This window comes from Lactuca saligna, chromosome 7, assembly GCF_052625555.1.
Source record: "Lactuca saligna cultivar CGN05327 chromosome 7, ASM5262555v1, whole genome shotgun sequence".
NCBI classification, from domain to species: Eukaryota; Viridiplantae; Streptophyta; class Magnoliopsida; order Asterales; family Asteraceae; genus Lactuca; species Lactuca saligna.
This window is the reverse complement of record NC_136423.1, coordinates 3,531,002-3,549,905: the sequence shown is the minus strand read 5'-3', so window position 1 is coordinate 3,549,905 and position 18,904 is coordinate 3,531,002. Positions and strand designations below refer to the sequence as shown.

General features: G+C 35.0%; 1 protein-coding gene and 1 long non-coding RNA gene across 3 annotated transcripts; both read left to right on the top strand.

Moving 5' to 3' along the window:
• The first annotated feature begins 10,988 nt into the window (after nt 1-10,988).
• On the top strand, nt 10,989-12,813 carry LOC145006479 (uncharacterized). Its single transcript, XR_013662910.1, has 4 exons — nt 10,989-11,363; nt 11,452-11,544; nt 12,400-12,467; nt 12,560-12,813. It is a non-coding gene; the product is annotated as an uncharacterized LOC145006479 (long non-coding RNA).
• A 2,706-nt stretch (nt 12,814-15,519) lies between these two features.
• Nucleotides 15,520-18,687, top strand: LOC145004592 (putative serine/threonine-protein kinase At1g01540). 2 transcript variants are annotated; one of them, XM_078963538.1, is made up of 7 exons: nt 15,523-16,330; nt 16,722-16,826; nt 16,903-17,025; nt 17,103-17,273; nt 17,376-17,505; nt 17,666-17,875; nt 18,340-18,687. In XM_078963538.1, exons 1-7 carry the CDS (start codon nt 15,756-15,758, stop codon nt 18,463-18,465), a joined length of 1,440 nt encoding a protein of 479 aa, XP_078819664.1. In that variant the 5' UTR covers nt 15,523-15,755; the 3' UTR covers nt 18,466-18,687. The 2 variants fall into 2 exon arrangements, with proteins under 2 accessions (XP_078819665.1, XP_078819664.1); XM_078963539.1 differs by lacking the exon at nt 18,340-18,687 and having other exon boundaries at nt 15,520-16,330; nt 17,651-17,764.
• Nucleotides 18,688-18,904: the final 217 nt, after the last annotated feature.

The window sequence follows — 18,904 nt, the reverse complement described above, 5'->3', positions numbered from 1 at the left end:
TTTAATTGTGTAAATACTTGCGAAAGACGGCTTGATCTTCCCATCATTGATGGCTTGCAGATATTCCGGGCAGCTTCTCTTCCAATGCCCTATTTTGTGGCAATGGTGGCACTCGGCCTCCTTTGGGTTAGAGTTGGGCTTAGCAGGGCCATCCTTGGTCCCACTAGAAGAGGAAACATCTCGGGACTTTCCCTTGTGGTGGCTCTTTGACGGAGCCTTCCTCTTCTTTCCCCTTCGTTTCCCAATTGCCAAAACAGTAGCAGTGGGTTGAGCGGGAGTCGGTGCAACAGACTTTTCCTTGAGGTTGCTCTCAGCAGTCCTTAGGAGCCCTTGGAGTTTTCTTAGGGTGACCTCTTCCTTGTTCATGTGGTAGGTCATCCTAAATTGGTTGTAGCATGAGGGCAAGGAGTGAAGAACAATGTCGATGGCTAAATCTTCCCCAAATTTAACATTTAACTTGCGAAGACGATCAACATATCTTTTCATCTTTTGAAAGTGCACGGTAAGAGATTCTCCACTTCCCATCTTAGCGGTGATCATGTTTGTGATGATCTCATAGCGCTCTTGCCTCGCGCTTTGGTGGTACCTCTCCATTAAGTCTTGATGAATTTCATACGGATACATGTCCTCATAGGACCTTTGGAATTCTTGGTTCATAGTGGCTATCATGATGCAATGGACTTTCGCTACATCACGTTCGTGTGTCTCAAAGACAGCAATTTCTTCGGGAGTAGCAATTTATGGATTGATCTTCCCGAGCTTCTCGTCGAGGACATACTCTTTGTTCTCGTATCGCGCAATCGTGTGAATGTATCTTATCCATTCGCTAAAGTTCGATCCATCGAAAGTCACTTTTTGACAAAGACTCATTAGCGTGAATGAGTTAGCAGCAGTGTTGTTCGCATTAGCCATCTACAAATAGAAAGGACAAAGTTTGATTAGAACTGAATCCTAATTAAACACTCAAAATTAAAAATTTGGGCTAGGATCCAACAACATTATTTACATATTAGAAAAGGGATGTCGTAATCCAACACACAAATAATTTGCAAGTAAGTGAATGACGATTCACTAATTCTTCACCATGAAAAACATAAGCTTAAGTTTTAAATGTATTGAGAATTTCTAGATTTTCTTGGAGATTCATTGAACTTTTCAACGACATGTTTAAATCTCGATATGCCCCTTTCATTTGTGACTGTAATTTCATGGGATTGCATCAATTTACATGGTGCAAAGTGTGAATAACCATGCAAAGTGGGTGTGTATAACCATGCAAATTTACATGGTGTCGTCATTGTTACAATCACATATTCGATGTGCCGGTAAACCACACACGCTCCATCGAACTATGACAAACAATGAATCACCCTTTACCACCTTTGCTTAGAACCAATTAGTGTGCTGGTAAACCACACACGCTCCACTAACTTCTTAGCAAGGGTGCAAAGTGTAATTTCATGGGATTGCATCAATTTCACTTTCGTCTAAAGTAACTAGGATTGGGAATTTGTAAAAACGTTTAGTTACTTTATATAGATTCATTATACTTATTGATGAAGAGATGATTGCCCTATCCTACCCGTTCGGCTAACGACCCTCCACCAGTCAAGCAAGCGGTAGGTGTGAGTGTACACCCATTAAGCATCATTTTATAGGCAACAACCTTATACCCACCTTATAGACCGGCTTCGTGAATGAGGTATACTAACGGTAAGACTAGCATTTTAATTATATATATATATATATATATATATATATATATATATATATATATATTAAGCTTGTAATAATATAATAGTATATGATGTATTTTAAACATTTCACAATACTAGGGTTTTAATCTTTAATTTAAATTTTTCGAAATTTAATACCATTTAAATTAAAATTTTAAATATTAAAACTCTTGATTTAATAATTATCTCAAATTAAACTATTAATTCAGATTATTAAATCATAAGGGATTATTAAATCTTAAAGGATAATTACCATTTAAACAATTAATTTATCCTAATCCCTTTTATCCCTCTAAATCTCGAAAATAATGGGAGGGGATAATTCAAAATCTTTAATTACCATATTTAATTATTAAAAGATAATTACAAGATATGGGATTATCCAAATCCCTAAAATTTAGGATCTTATCTTGGGGAAGGAGGCTAATCTCGAAATCTTAGGGTTTACAAACCCTAGATTTCGAAATCTTGGATTAAATGGAAAGAATTCAAAAACCTTTTCATAATTTTCGCAAATTAGGATTAGGAAACCCTAATCTCGAAATTTCTTGCCTCCTAGGGTTTATTGGCTATAAACCCTAATTTGTCAAATTCATACAATTGAATAATACTAATTGAAAACAAGTTAACCAAAGGCTCTGATACCACTGATAGGTTTTATACAAACAATCCTATGTGTGCATGCAACCCTAAATTTGGATCTATGTTTTCACTATTAGATACACAACATTATGAACACATGAATAAAACCCTAATGTAGCTTGCTATTTTCGAAATTCATATATAAGGTTAGATCACATACCTCTTGTTGTTATATTGCAATAACAACTTAAATCTTCAAACCCTAAGTCTTGAAAGCAAGCACAATAAGTGTAGCGCATCTAATGGCTCACAAACACCACAAGCAATTGGAGATGCTATAGAGAGAGAAGGAAAGAGATAGAAATCGGCCTATGGATCTCTTAGAAGCAAGTGGGGCGATTTCTTAAGGCCTAGGGGTCTTTATATATGGTTGAGATCAGAGTTTCAGTCCTTATCCTTATCTAGTTGCTTGCCCACCAAGCAATCATAAGATAAGCCTTGATAACCCTTATCCCTTGGACCATATGGATGATTTGAAGGATATCCAATCCCTTGAATTCGCCCATCCTTCTACAGGGATAACCATTGCCCTATTTTGTAACTATCACATAATTACAATTTAGCCCCTCTAGTTTAATTAATTACACTTGATCACAAAATTAATTCCTAATTAATTATTGACCAATATTAATTAAACAAATATGATTTCTCCTTTAATATATTATTCTTATAACATATTAATAAATCATAATAACCTCTTTCTCTATTTATGTGACATCCCCATTTTCACGGCCAGAAAAGACCGATTTTGTTTATGCTTTATAAAAATCAGAGTACTTCATTTTATAAAAATATTGCGGAATTTGTTCCCAGAAAAACATGGTAAATACGTTATTAAAACATTTTCGAAGAAACGTATTTATTTCATTTTAAAACGTTGGGACGTCATCGTTAATACAGAAACATAAGCATAAACAGAACTTACAATTATTTACACTAGTGATCTACATCTCTTTAAATCTCTTAGTGTAATGTCACTTCATATCAACACCTGTGATATAAATAAACTGAGTGGGTCAGGTTGGGAAACCTGGTGAGTACGTAGGGTTTTCAACCCACAATAATATAATTATTATGTTTAAACAATCAAACAATCAACCCAATTACCCATCCCCATTATCTTCTTTATTCTTAAGGATCTACCCTAAGAATCAGCTCTTTCTCATTCATTCATTCCTAAGGATCATCCTAAGGAAACAACATGAAGTCCATTGTTGCCAATGACACATTGGTCAAGCGCAGCTGCTAATATTGTCACTTAGGCTCAGCTGCCAGAATTAGGACATTTTCTATGAGGCGCTTCTGCCGGTATTGACCTTTAAACACTATTGTCATGGTCATAAGGCTCCATATTAGGCGCAGCTGCCGATACTATCCTTAGAGCGCAGCTGCTAGGACGTTTACCGTAGATCAAAATCATCTACGGGTTGTGGTGCAGCTGCCAGTGCTCATCTATAGGGTACTAGGTCCACTGCTGCCAATGTATACCTATAGGGCACTAGGTCTGTACTACTAATGTTCCTCTATTTCAGCTTTTATCCATCATCATTCATCTACCCATGTTTTACCCAACATATTTTGTAGATATAAAATACTTTATACAGTTTACATCATTTAAAACATGTATAAAAATCTTTCACCAGCATAGACAACAAGTATTCAGAGAATATGCACACATAACACGTAATTTATATTAAAATACTTCATATCTATGTGTAAGATGAAAGAGACCATGCACTCACCTGATTAGGTGGTGATTCCGAACTCAGACAGCACTTCGTTATCTCAAAACAATTTTCCTCGACAAAACCTAGTATCAATACCACTAGGGTTTAATTTTTAACGTTAACCACTGTGACATCCCCAAAATCACGGCCAGAAAAGACCGGTTTTGTTTATACTTTATTTCAAAATCAGAGTTATCTTTTAATAAAAGGGTTGCGGAATTTGTCCCAAAACAATAATATGATAAAGATTTATCAAAAGCATTTCCATAGAAATGTATTTCATTAAAAGACTCGGGATGTCATGTTCGTACAGATCAAAAGTATAAACAGTACAATATAAGGCTTACTACATTATTTCATATCTACAGGCCTATATCCGTAATCCCTCGTCCAAAACATCACACCTATGCTCATGCGCCACTACCTGTAATGCATAAAACTGAGTGGGCCAGGCTTGGGAGCCTGGTGAGCACATAGGGTTTTCAACCCACAATAAATAAGTTTATTAATTTCATCAATCAACAATAACCCGATTACCCGTTCCCGTTATCCTCACTTTACGTCCCTAAACACCTATCATAAGGGACCTAGCCTAAGGATCATCATCGGGACGAACACTACTGCTAAGGGGATTCCTCAGCAATAAATGTCCTAATAGGCAACCATGTGGGGGATGGAGTACACCGGTGAACACATCGTTCACAACACCTACAGGTTGCGAGTCTGCTAGTGTTCCACTGGACTGTCTAGAAGAGTCTGTGGTCGTCATCTATACTCCGCTAGATGACTGGATCAACAACAACAACATCGAGGCCTCTCATCATTTTATCACACATCACCTATTACATCTACCCATGTTTTACCCCAACATTTTCGTAGATATAAAATACATATACAGTTTAAAGCATTGAAAACATGTATAACAACGTTCATCTAACATAGATAGCAAGTATTCAGATAATATGCACACATAGCACGTAATTTATATAAAATACTTCATATCTATGTGTAAGCTGAAAGTAACTATGCACTCACCGGAAAAGGTGGTGATTCCGAACTCAGACAGCGCTTCGCTTCTTAAAAAGAATTTTTCTTCGACGAAACCTAGTATTATTACCACTAGAGTTTAGTTTATTATTCGTCGAGACTAATTAATAGTCTAGCTATTATTATTATTATTATATAAGCGTCAAAAAAATACTTATATAACCCATAATAATAGCCCAAGTATTTATTATAAGTTCCTAATAACGTTACTATAATTAAATAAAAGTTATATTAAAAATAGTGTAGGCGTAGCTCACTTACAACGGGTTTTATAGAAAATCGGGCTTTGCTTGGAGCAGCGTTCCCGAGCCGAAAAGCTCTTCTTCTCGGAGCCTTCGAGCACTCCGGGGCTTCCGCCTCGTGCTAGGGAGGTTCCCTAGGCTTTTCGGGGGATTTCGGGGCTAGAGAGAGGTTCTAGAGAGAGAGAGAGAGAGTAAAGAGAAGAAAGAATGGGAAAGGTGTGAAGAAAATGAGGGTGGGAGAGGTGGTATTTATAGGGTGAAATGTGGCTGAACTTGGTGCCACATGTCACCATCTGGTGGCAAGCCTTGGGGAGAAAGCAATGGCCAAGATTGTGCCACATCACTCATTTTCGCACAGCACACTTCCGACTTCTAAAATCCGTAACTTTCACATACGACCACCGTTTTTGACGTTCTTTATATCCACACGTAGGTAATAATAAGATCTATAACTTTCATTTTGACACCGTCAGCTAATTCTCGACCGATCTTAAATTTAACAGTACAAGGAGATTATACTGTTAAATATCTGCGTAAAATTAATAACTTCTGCATACGGACTCTGTTTTTGTCTGTCTTTTTACCGTTGATTTCCTATTAATGAGATCTTCAACTCTCATTTACGTTGCGTAAGCCAAAAACCGCTCGAACTAAAATTCGAGTTTCAGGCCGTGCACTGCTAAGCCGAATCTTAGAAAAATCATAACTTCTTCATACGAAGTCAGATTTGGGCGTTCTTTTTATCGATGTTCTTAGCTTAACATATTCTACGACTTTTGTTTAGATTGCTAAGGCTAAAAAGTCTTCTATCGTAAATTCACTATTTACGTCTCCCGGTGTCGTGCCGATTTTGCCGTAAAACTTCGGCGGGCCATAACTTCTTCGTTATAGCTCGGATTTCGGCATTCTTTATATGTATGGAAATCTTGAGACATATTCTACAACTTTATTTAGAGATATAGGGATTATCTCACACTTTAATTTTGACGCTCATTTTTATTCTTTATTAATTATACATTTATAATTAAATACTAAACACATAAACACACATAATTCACATAATACTCAAATATTTCATATTTATTACTTCAAAAAGAGTTACAATAGTTGACCTAGACTATTACATTGACAAAAATGCTTAGCCCTGAAAACCCGGACGTTACAACCACGACTAATTAATAGTCTAGATATTATTACTATTATATAAGCGTTAAATAACACTCAATATAACTCATAATAATAGCCCAAATAATTATTTTAAGGTCTTAATAATGTTACTATAATTAAATAAAATCTATATTAAATATAGTATAGGCGTAGCTCACTTACAACGAGTTTTTATTAAAAACCGGGCTTCGCTGGAGCAGCGTTTCCAAGACGAAAGCTTTTCTTCTCGGAGCCGTCGGGCGCTCCGGGGCTTTCTTCTCGTGCTAGGGAGGTTCCGTAGACTTGGTAGGGGTTTAGGGAGGCTAGAGAGATGTTAGAGAGAGAAAGAGAGGCTTATGGTGTGAAGAAAATATGAGGAGTTCACCCTTGTATTTATAGGAGTTTTATAGTAAAGTAGTCTCTAAGCTTCGTCCGTAACTTTTGCATACGAGCTCCTTTTTTGTCTGTCTTTTTACCGTTGAGTTTCTATTAATGAGATCTTCAACTTTCATTTAGACCTCGTTGGCTAATTCTCATTCTATCTCGGATTTACAAAACTGTATCGAATTCGCCGCGCTCGAAAAGTAGGGACTAAGCTTCGTCCATAACTTTCGCATACGAGCTCCATTTTTGTCTGTCTTTTTACCGTTGAGTTCCTATTAATGAGATCTTCAACTCTCATTTAGATCTCGTTGGCTAATTCTCATTCTATCTCGGATTTACAAAACTGTATCGAATTCGCCGCGCTCGAAAAGTAGCGACTAAGCTTCGTCTATATCTATCTCATACTATCTTCGTTTTCGACGTTCTTTATATCCATGCGTAGGTAAAAATAATATCTACAACTTTCATTTTGGCTCCGTCGGCTAATTCTCGACCGATCATAAATTTAACAGTAGGAGGCGTTTAGACTGTTAAATGACCTCGAAGAATTCGTAACTCTTTCATACGAACTTCATTTTCGTCCATCTTTTTACTGTTGAGTTCCTATTAATGAGATCTTTAACTCTCATTTAGGTCGCGTAAGCCAAAAACCGCTCGAACTAAAATTCGAGTTTCGGGTTGTACACTACTTAGCTGAGACTTTGAAAAATCATAACTTCCTCATACGAAGTCAGATTTGGGCGTTCTTTTTATCGATGCTCTTAGTTTAACATATTCTACGACTTTCGTTTAGGTTGATAAGGATAAATCTCGCTTTATCGTAAATTCACTATTTACGCTTCCCGGTGCCGTGCCGGTTTTGCCATAAAACTTCGACGGGCCATAACTTCTTCGTTATAACTTGGATTTCGGCGTTCTTTATATGTACGGAAACCTTGTGACATATACTATAACTTGGTTAAAATTATTTATTCTAAATAATCTTTTGCCGAAAAGTCATTTTCGACCCATATTGCCTCTAAATTGACTAGCCCGGATCTACGGGCGTTACAATTTATTTCTCTAGTCAAGTTGCTTTGGTAAAGGCAACCCAAAAGGACCATGCACAACCAGGTCAAGTATTTACAAAATATGGTTACGGACTTAGACACTAATCCAACAGTTACATCATCGGTGGTGTGAGATAAAGTTGCATCAGGATTAACAGTCGCCATTGTTAGGGTTTGAGAATTGGATGTTTATCAGATTAAATTTGGGAATATGAAAGCGTAAACTGATAATGAACCCTTGAATCCCCTTTTATATGTAACGCTAAATTTTGAAATCAAAGCGGGATAAGCATTTAATGATCTGTGACGTGTCACCGAGAAAACCATGTCATGATGATGAAAAAGTAACCATGCGTGATAAAGTAACTGTCACGTCTCCTCAAAACCCACACAGAATTCAAACAGTCCCTTCAAACAGCCTGGATTGTTTGCCCCAATAGAATAGTAACCGTCAGAACCCTTCGGATGGAGGTAAGGCTCTTTTACTTTATGGTTTCAAAGTAAAGTTATTTGCCAGATTCTTGAAATCATCATCCTGAGTTGGTATTACTCAGAACCTCAAGGATTTCGTGTGTGTTAAGTGTGAAAGAATAAAGATAAGAAGCAATTATTTTTTTTTTTGGATATTCAGTGATGTCAAAAATTTAATTTGACACGAAGGCAGTTAAAACCCCGGGCAAAGATTGTCCAAGTGGTTGAACATTCGATGGAGGATTGCGATTACCAAAAATACAAGTCCATAATTCTTCATCTAAACCATTGATATAATCCTCCATACGATCAGCCCACTGATCGTAATACTAAGGGGTTAACATTGGAATTTTTGTAAATGATCCTAGCAAATGAAAGAATGAAGTCATGGAATTAAGATTGAATGACGCCATTGTTTTACGGAAGAAAACTTTGAGAATTTTGAAGAAAATTTGAGATTCTTAACAACAAACTAGTTGATTCAAATTGCTAGATGAACACTCGATTCAACAATTCAAGTGCGGAATCGAATCACAGACTTAGATCCAATTAATTTTTCACTTTTCAAATAGTGCGGAAACTTTTAAACCAAAAATAAATTAATTTAAAAACTCTTGAAAGGATGAAAATCAGATCAGAGATATGATTCCTGCTCTGATACCAATTGATGTGGTGTTGGTTATGATGGCATGTGCGGAATAAGAACGATCTAGTGAATCAACATGTAAAATCAAGAACACAAGAAGTAAATAATTCTTTTAAGCTCTCATTAGTTTCATAGAAAGAGTACAAATGGGTCTTGCAATTTTTCTCTCTCTAAACTAATGCTCTCATAAGTGTTCCTCACATAAAATGAGTGTCACTCACTTCCTTATAAAGGAAAGACAACCCATTACACATACAAGTAGGTTAGCCCAAGACTCCACATCCAAGCATGACTTTGCACCCTAACAGCACTGACCAACATTATGTTGACTTTCAAAATACATGTATTCTCAGGAAGATGAGTGTGGAAGAGTGTCCCCCAAGTATAAAGGAAGTTTGCAAGGAAGCTATTGAAGTTTAGCATAGTTATGTTAGGACTTTGTGTCTGTCCCTAAAACAATGTAATCCTTCAAAAATCAATAATAAATAAATGTTTAAAATATACCTTTGTGTTTGATTGTACCTGTTGCCGAGATACAATTATCCCTACGTCGCACTGCCCGATGTTTCCACTAACGACCGGGCAGGGTGCGATAGATTGGTATCAATGCCTCAGGTTATAGTGAACTAGTAATTCCTTAGGAAATACGACTATAGCCTAGGGTGTAAAAACTCTGAATTAGTAAAACCTAATAAAAGTAATAATAATAATAATATGAATAAACTACTCTTGGTGAGGTGTCTAGACTGAAAAACTTGTAGATATGGTTGTTATATTTCAAAACAGGTATATGCTAAAATGGTCCTATCCTTTGACTTTTCCAAACTGGCCGATCCTTGTAGTTTAAAAGTACACATATAGGATTAAATAAAATACCCCAATCAAACATTAATCAAATAAAGAGTTTTGTAAACTCTTATAAATACACCCTCGTATCAAAAAAGATTATCCATTCAAATTACGACTTAAGATTTTAGTTAAAAAATGAATCCTAGGTTTAGTTAGCAATGCGGCTAACCCACAACTAGACCTAAAATGTGCAACTAAGTTTTATTATGGTCTGACCGACACATGCTCAAACCTGGATGTCGTAGTTGACAATCTAAATGCTTAAGGATTTATGGATCGATAGTTATTACGCCTAGTTAGGAAATTAGGACGAAGCAAAGGTAGGATCCAATTCTTCTTTTTTCTAGATTTTTTTGGGTTTCATTTTGTAAGATGATAATTGTTACCAAGCTGAAAAAGTTGGTTACTCTCTTTCAATACTCCAGTTATAACTTCGGGTAACTCATTTCCAACTAAACTTAAGTGTTTGAGTTTGTTTTAGGATCATTACCAAATAACATGACCTTGTTTTGGTACCATTTTGCAACATTCATACCATTTCGCCCCTAATATTTGCTCACATCAGTTGGATTTTTTTCTTATACCCATGCAACCTTATAGTGGTTTTCAATGGACAACATTAGGATGCTAATACAAGGAATTAAAAGTGAGGGAAGTTTGATTTATTTTAGATTTTTTTAAAAAAAATCAATTCATAGTAACTTATTTGGTTTCGTGTATTCAACTCACTCATTTCCAATAAAGTTTAATATTTTGAGTTCATTTTAGTCAAAATGACATTTCTGATATTTCCTTCTTAAAAATGATTACATGCATTCAACAATGTACTTAAAGTTTCCTACCATTTCCTGCTTAAAATTTATTTATGTTTGTTTTAGGATTATTAATCGAGTGAATACCTCATAATAAAGGCAGTGACGGCCCATGGGGAGTTCAAACAATGCCTTTGAACAGGGCCCAATAATTATGGGGCCCCAAAATTTTCCATCATGTAAACTAGTTGTATTCGGTTTGAGACCCAAATCAAATTAGGTTAACAATCGCATGTATGCAAGATGTAGGAGCACAAGGAGCGGGAAATCTGAAACTTTGGGAAAAGAAAAAACTCTTCGATTTCTCTTAGGCATGGGTAAGAAATTAATGATTCCTTGACAACAAGTATCTTATTGTTTGTTTAATATCAGACAATTTCAGAGGCAAATCAAATCAGGAGCTTTTAGTTCTCACAATCCTATTGTTTCGTCTTTCTACTCTAAAATCAGAAGCATCAATTCTATTTTATTCTCGAAAATCAGCTTTGAGTGCTTTGTGCTTATAATCTCTGGAAAAAAAAACCTGAATGTTAGAATCATTCTTGTTTCTTCTCGAAAATCAAATTTTAGAAGCTCCAAAATCAATCCTGGTTGAGGTTTCGAAATCAGAAGGTAAGAAATTTATGATTTTTTGTTTTTTTGGTTTGTTTTTTATGCAAGTTCCTTTTTTAACTTTAATTTTTGGTTTGTTTTATTAAAGATACAAGCAAATCGGTTTCGAAAATCAAAAGGCACAAGAAAATCAGTTTCGAAAATCATAAGGAAGAAGGAACTCAATTTCTAATTTTTGAAGGTACAACTGTGCAAGCAAATTAAAATTTGTTTTTTTCCTTTAAGTTCATTTTTTATTTTTTATTTTTCTGATAAGTTTCACTTTCAGATCAGTAAGAAGTAAACCAGTTTTTTTCTTTCTTTTCTTCGTGTCCTATTTTTTTGAATTTAGACTAACTGAAGCAATAATCTATTTGAACGTTAATCAAGAATTTATGTTTAGAAAATTTTAATTATAGGTATTTTTGAAGTATAGATAATCAAAAAGTAACTTTTCTAATTTTTGATTATTTTATTAGAAGCAAGTTTTGAGTTTGTTTTTTTCCTGATGTAACTTGTTGATTTCATTTCTGATTTTTCTTAGTTTTATTTTAAGCAAATCAAAGTTTTTTTTTTCATAATCGAAAACCAAGAATTCACTTACAAATTTGCATGCATATTAAAGACCTATGATCTATTGTGGCACAAGAACAATTTAATAGATTGATTTCGATAAAAGATTGAGAGAAACATTTTGGATAAAGTTATTCATGAAGAGGCTGGTGAAGACTATTGGAAGGATGACAATTTTCAAGTTGAAGCAAATTTCATTTTTTTGTGTATTATTTGAATGAATTTTTATTTTATGTATATTGTAATTGAGCATGGAAAAAATTTGCTTAAATTTTTAGTTCTTTTAAGTTTTAGGGCCTTTTTTTTTGTTAAATGGAACGAGGCCTCCGAAATCTCGTGGCCGGCCCTGAATAAAGGGTTAGTTGACTTTTAGAAATTTACTGATTGCATTCGTAGAAAAATTGGACCACGATTGTCTTTTTTTTTTTTTTTCAAATCTAATAATCAGTTAAATAGGTTGTGTATCTCAATATATTTACTGCAGGGCATGCCTGTAAATTCTAAAGACGGCTAAACGGTTATCAAATTCAGTTCGATTTTAATAATTTAAAGGTTTGTTGCTATTTTCATTCTTTAAATGTTGATTGGATTTGTGTTTTTTTATTTGATTGGTTGTGATTTCTCTCTATTTTATTCACTTTCAGACCATCAGCAACAGCAGTTGAACTCTCTATTGGTGGATTTCTGGCAATCATGAACAGATGACGCTGGAATTATGAACATGTCTCAATTCATGTGGATACCTAAAGATGCAGCAACTCCTATTCGACAACGACTATGAGAGCGCAAAACTGTTGAAGACCATGCACGAGATGCAAAAGAAATATGAAGCTCTTATTCAAAATCTCAAAAAAAATGTCAAAAACCTAACCGATGACAAACATCCCTACTTCTAATATGTTTCTGTGTTTAATGCGTTTTCTGTTCTATCGTTTGCTACAGCTTCAAATAAGGAAAAAAAATAAATAAACACAACACCAAAGGCAAAGCTAATTTAACTTATTAATGGAGATGTAGAAAAAGCAAAATAGGAAGAAAAAAAAAAGTAAGAATTTATTTGGTTCTATTATAAATTTATAAAAACATGGGAACAAAAGTTTTTAATTTACAGTTATATTTCAAAAATAGCTAAACACAATTACAATTATAAAAAAAATAAAGGGGAGACAATATCAATTGATTAATTCTTGATAGAAGGATTTTCAATGTTAATCATCCAAATAAGGGTTAGTTATCATCTAAATAAGGGTTGGTTATAATTTGTGGCCAATCATTGTTATAATAACATGTTTTTACACTCAAACAACAAAAGTGAAATAATGACATAACTTTTAATGTTTTATAAATGAAGTTTAGGTTGGTTAACATGTTTAAATAATTCATGAATAAAATGGTTAAGATGATTGAGGTGCATTCATAAGTATTTGATCGCTATAACGTTTTTTATAACGGTTTGTACACGTGTCTATTATTCTTCTTCCAAATCAACATATTTCATCTAAAAGAGAATTTAACTCATCAACGTTTGGTCAAGGGCATCTATCCGCCAACTATTGATATTGTTATGCCAAAAGTCTGAAAATATATATGATCATATAACTAATCAATTTTAAAATGTATAATATTTTTTTTTTATTGTAAGATATTGAACGTAGAATCCTAACAAAAACAGTTTAAAACATAAAAATACATTTTCATTCATTAGTTAATTATTCAGTTCACATTAAATAACTTCAACCATTAAAAAAATCATGTTAAACAGTGACGATGCTAGGTATAAGAAAGGTCAGTCCAAGAACCCACCTATTTTTTTTTTTTTTTTTAATTTATCTAAAATTTCTTTAGGAATTTTTGAGGGACTTATTTAAAAAAAAATTAAGATCTATCTTACCTATAAAAATCTTTGAATTTATATAGAAAAATGCATATAAAACATAAATGAACCATATGGTTTTCTATTATAAACTCGCTACTGATTTAACAAAAAAAGATAATTCAAAAAAGATTTTTAGGATTCATATTCGATTCAGTTAGACAAAGTATTACATAAAAAATAATAAATAATAACAATTTTATGATCATACTTGATTCTACCCAAAAACAATTTTAAAATCGTCAAAATCAATTGCTTATATGAAATCGTATGATTATAATCACGCAACAACCTTATTAGACAAGTTTAATTGGTCAAAACAATATGGGATAATGACTTAAAAATGTAACGAAGTTTCAAAAGTGTTCAAAAAATACCATTGTTGTTTTTTTTGTACACAAAATATCATTTTACCGGCTATTGTAGGTTATCCGGTTTCCAAATGTTCAAAAAATACCATTGTTGTTTTTTTAGTACAAAAAATACCATTAATATTACTATTTGTACACAGAATACCAACAAAACACACAAGTGTTCAACTAAAACATTGTGGTAATCAGGTACTCCAGGTAAATGGGATGAGATGAGCGTAATCAGCAAGTGCTTGTTTAATTTTTGTTGAAATTGTTGGAAAAGATCTTATTTCCACCGTATGATCAGCCGAACAAGATTACAGGTGATGTTTCGGCTGATAAATTTTTCTTCAAATCGGTGATGAGAAGAGCGTAATCAGCAAGTGCTTGTTCGGCTGTTAGATAGGCTAATGTAAAAGCATTCTTGTATGCCTCTTTCTGGCTTCCATATGGCATCGATTCAGCATAATATCGATGCTAGATCAAATCACGTAGCTTTTGATAAAATTGTATTATTAAAGGTCTGCAAGTGAACAAATTAATGTAGAGTAGAGTGGGCTTTTACTTCGGGGAAGATGACCATGGCACCAAAACAAGGGGCGAGTTCCCAAACGAAGTCGATGTTGGCAGCGAACCATTCGATGTCGCCTTCGTTGCCGCAATAAAGGAAGATTGCGCCCAAACGACTAGGTCCTGGGCCCACCCAGTGATCGGAGTTGATGAGATAATGTTGTTGGAACTTGGGAAGATCATTGAAACTGAAATGATCAAGAGTCTGATCAAAGTATCGTGTCTCGTAAGTGTACTTCGGCTGAACAAGAATTTTTGGGTTTTGAGAAGCCGTGGGGATTTGCCGAGAAACGGAGGTGGCCGGTGAGATTCCGACGTTGATGAAAGTAGACAGATGATTAGGAGGAAGAATAAGAAAAAGGGTTTTGCCATGGTGGTGGAGGGTGGCGATGAACAACAGTAGTGGCTGAAGTGAAGTGAAGGGTTCTTTATAAAAAGTAGCTAAATTTTCATTACATTCAAAGAAGGAAAAATGACTTAAAAAGATAACGAAGTTTCAAAAATGTACAAAAAAGACCATTGTTTTTTTTTTTACATAAAATACCATTTTACCGGCTTTTGTAGGTTACCCACAAGGTATTATTTGAACACATGTGTACTTCATTGGTATTTTGTGTATAAAAAATATATTTTAATGGTATTTTAAATACTAAAAATAAAATAATAATAATATTTTTAGTATATTTTTGAAATTTCATTACCTACAAATAAAATAGTAAACGTGTACAATTTACCGAACTAAATGGTAATTTTCTGAAATTTATAAATTATGAGTCATTTTTAGTTTTTTTGTAATCTGACCAAACCTTAAGTCCTTACCTGGACAAGTATTGGAAACCAGCACAGCTTACTCATTTGAGAGTAGACTTTCTCTCTCCTCCTTCCTTCTTTATCTCTCACACATACACACCCTCGCCGGAAACTTCATAAACCATCGCCGGGTACACTGCTCCTTTCCCGGCTAAACTAACATTCAGTGGAGTCCAGCTCGATTACACATGTTCCTCAGCTACTCTCCCTGATTTCCCTTTCTCTAAGACCACAATGTCGATATACGATAAAGCATTCATGAACAGCGAGCTCTCAAAACCAACCTCTATATTCGGTCTCCGGCTATGGGTTGTCGTCGGGATCTTCGTTGGAGTTATCATAGTCCTCGTACTTTTCCTCATCTCCGTTTGCATCACCTCTCGACGTCGACACTCTCACTCGACTAAGAAAAATGAACAAACCCTAACCCCTGCAGTATCGAAAGAAATACAAGAGATCGTCCCTCACGAATCGTCTGCTGCGGTGGATCACCGTATGTCAGTGCCGGAGATCCAAATCGATATAGGGAAGTCGGAACACCGTGTCGTTTTCTCCGACCGGCAATCAAGCGGTGAGAGTAGGGCTACGAGTAACGACACGGCGTCGTATGGTGGTAGTAATGGCGGTTCGTCGTTGCCGCAGGTATCGCATTTAGGATGGGGGCGGTGGTATACGCTCCGGGAGCTGGAGGCGGCCACAAATGGATTGGCAGATGAGAATGTGATCGGTGAAGGAGGCTATGGTATAGTGTATAGCGGTATTTTAGGGGATAATACTCGCGTGGCCGTGAAGAACTTGTTGAATAACAGGTAAATTATGCTCGTATTTCTAAATTCAAATGTTCAATACTTCAATCAACTATAACGCCAAAGAAAAACTTTTTGCGAGTTATCCTTAACCTAATTCTTATTTTCATCAATACTCACAATTTGTGATGTTAGCGTTTCGTGCGAATTGATGTTACTCGAAACTCTATGTGTATGAGAACACAATTCGGTCGTATCCAAAGTTGTTATCAAAATCAAGACCTGAATCGAATCATATAACAACGGAGTCTTTATTCAAATCCATGTTTCTTCTACCCATACAAAATTTGAGTTCAATTTCAACCCTTCTCTTATCTTATAACCCAAATTTGTTACTCATGGATTGTTCCATCTGTTGGTTGATCACCATTTGAATGATGAAATAACTTACCAGGGGTCAAGCTGAAAGGGAGTTCAAAGTAGAGGTAGAAGCAATTGGGCGTGTCAGACACAAGAATCTTGTTCGCTTGTTAGGATATTGTGTAGAAGGAGCCTACAGGTAATCAATCATATACATCTCAGTTGCTATTTATCTTCATCAAGAATCTATCATCATCAAATTATCTTTTTTCCAGGATGCTAGTCTATGAATATGTAGATAACGGGAATTTGGACCAGTGGCTTCATGGGGATGTTGGAGATGTTAGCCCTTTAACATGGAGTGTTCGTATGAATATTGTTCAAGGAACTGCTAAGGGGTATGTTATATAACTTATAACCAAATTTATTAGCATAAAATCTCTTGAAAATCCAACTTTTTTGTTTTTTTACACAGTTTGGCATATCTTCATGAAGGGCTTGAACCGAAGGTAGTTCATAGGGACATCAAATCCAGCAATATATTACTTGATCGTCAATGGAACCCTAAAGTTTCCGACTTTGGCCTTGCAAAGCTTTTGGGTTCGGATACAAGTTACGTAACAACTCGTGTGATGGGAACTTTTGGGTATGTTTTTTTATTTGTTGTCGAAATGTTTTTAGGATATGAATCTTGATTCTTGAAATTGAATAGTCAATAGTATGAGTTTGTTTGTTTTTTTCTGTTTAGGTATGTTGCACCAGAGTATGCTTGCACGGGTATGTTGACTGAAAAGAGTGATGTGTATAGCTTTGGAATACTTATTATGGAGTTAATCACTGGGAGAAATCCTGTTGATTATGGTCGACCACAAGGAGAGGTTAGTAAACCATATGAATGAAATTAAATGACCATTTTGCCCTTACATTGTAGTTGGTAGGGAAAAAGAAGGGCAAATGTGTAAATGGTTGGTACCCTTACATCAACTAACTTCTTGGTTTAATTTTTTTTTTTCTCCTTAACAGTTTGAATGATTACAGGTGAATTTAGTGGAGTGGTTGAAGACAATGGTGGGAAACCGTAAATCCGATGAGGTGGTTGACCCGAAGCTGACCGATATGCCATCTTCAAAAGCGTTGAAACGTATACTTTTGGTGGCGCTTCGGTGTGTGGATCCAGATGCACAAAAAAGGCCCAAAATGGGGCACGTACTTCACATGCTTGAAGCTGATGACTTGCTCTTTCCCACTGTAAGTCAAAGCCCTATTATTATAAGCTTGCTGAATTATTTATAAAGGATGGGTAAATTAGTCATTTTGTCTCGTTAATCATGATCATTGAGATTATGAACGCTTGCTTTTGTATTATTTTTAACTGAAGGGTCAAATGGTCATTTTGAACGGTTTATTCATTCTGAAAAAGTATAATAAAGAAACATAATTTATGTATACAAGACTTTATCCAGACAAATACCTTAGTGGCAAATAAAATAAAAAGATCCAAGTAAAAAAAGAAACACCAAAGCAATAAGCAACACCTCTTTAGTAGATTACAAAAAAGAGGAATCTTATGGATAACTTAATGATTATTTATGGACAAAAAAGCGACTGAATGACAAATGGAGGAACTCTTCCCATGTTACAAATATTTGTCATGATTACCGATGGACAAAAAATGTTTGTTTATTTATTTAATTTCTTCCCTTGATTTGCAGGAAAGAAGAGAATCTTCACGTTCGAATCGTGATTATAGGGTGGAAAATAGTAGCAGCAGATTAAACCATAAAAAATCTGGTGATAGAGATTCTGATACAAGTGAAGGTGATAGCCGACGCAGATAACATAACACAATCGATTTCTTTCATTCGAGGTCCGCAGGATTCTCTTAAGTTTATAAAAATTGTTATTTATTAACCATTTTTTTTTCTTTCTCATGTATGTTAATCTCCTAAAGTTGCAATGTTATATCATTCTTTGATTTGATGCCTAAAGTCACACCACAACAACCCCCATTTGTATTTTACTATCCAAATAATTCAATTACATTATTCTTTCTTTCAAAAGATGCATCCTTCGCCCACAAGACACCTCTTTAGGCTGAAACACTTATCCCTCTTAGTGCTTCCACTAAGACTTTATGACATCACCTTTTGTTAATGCCTTTGAAAGGTTACGCATTCTCACATTTTGTTAACCATTAAGAGCTTCCAACCATTCAGTTCAGCATTCAAACACGTTTCTTTACCATCTTAGAAGACAAGATGAATATTGCAAAAAGAC

Coding starts and splice junctions, on each gene's coding strand:
- LOC145004592 (XM_078963538.1), top strand. CDS start 15,756: ATGTCGATATACGATAAAGCATTCATGAACAGCGAGCTCTCAAAACCA. Junction 16,331..16,721: donor AAGAACTTGTTGAATAACAG/GTAAATTATGCT, acceptor ATAACTTACCAG/GGGTCAAGCTGAAAGGGAGT. Junction 17,274..17,375: donor CGTGTGATGGGAACTTTTGG/GTATGTTTTTTT, acceptor TTTTCTGTTTAG/GTATGTTGCACCAGAGTATG.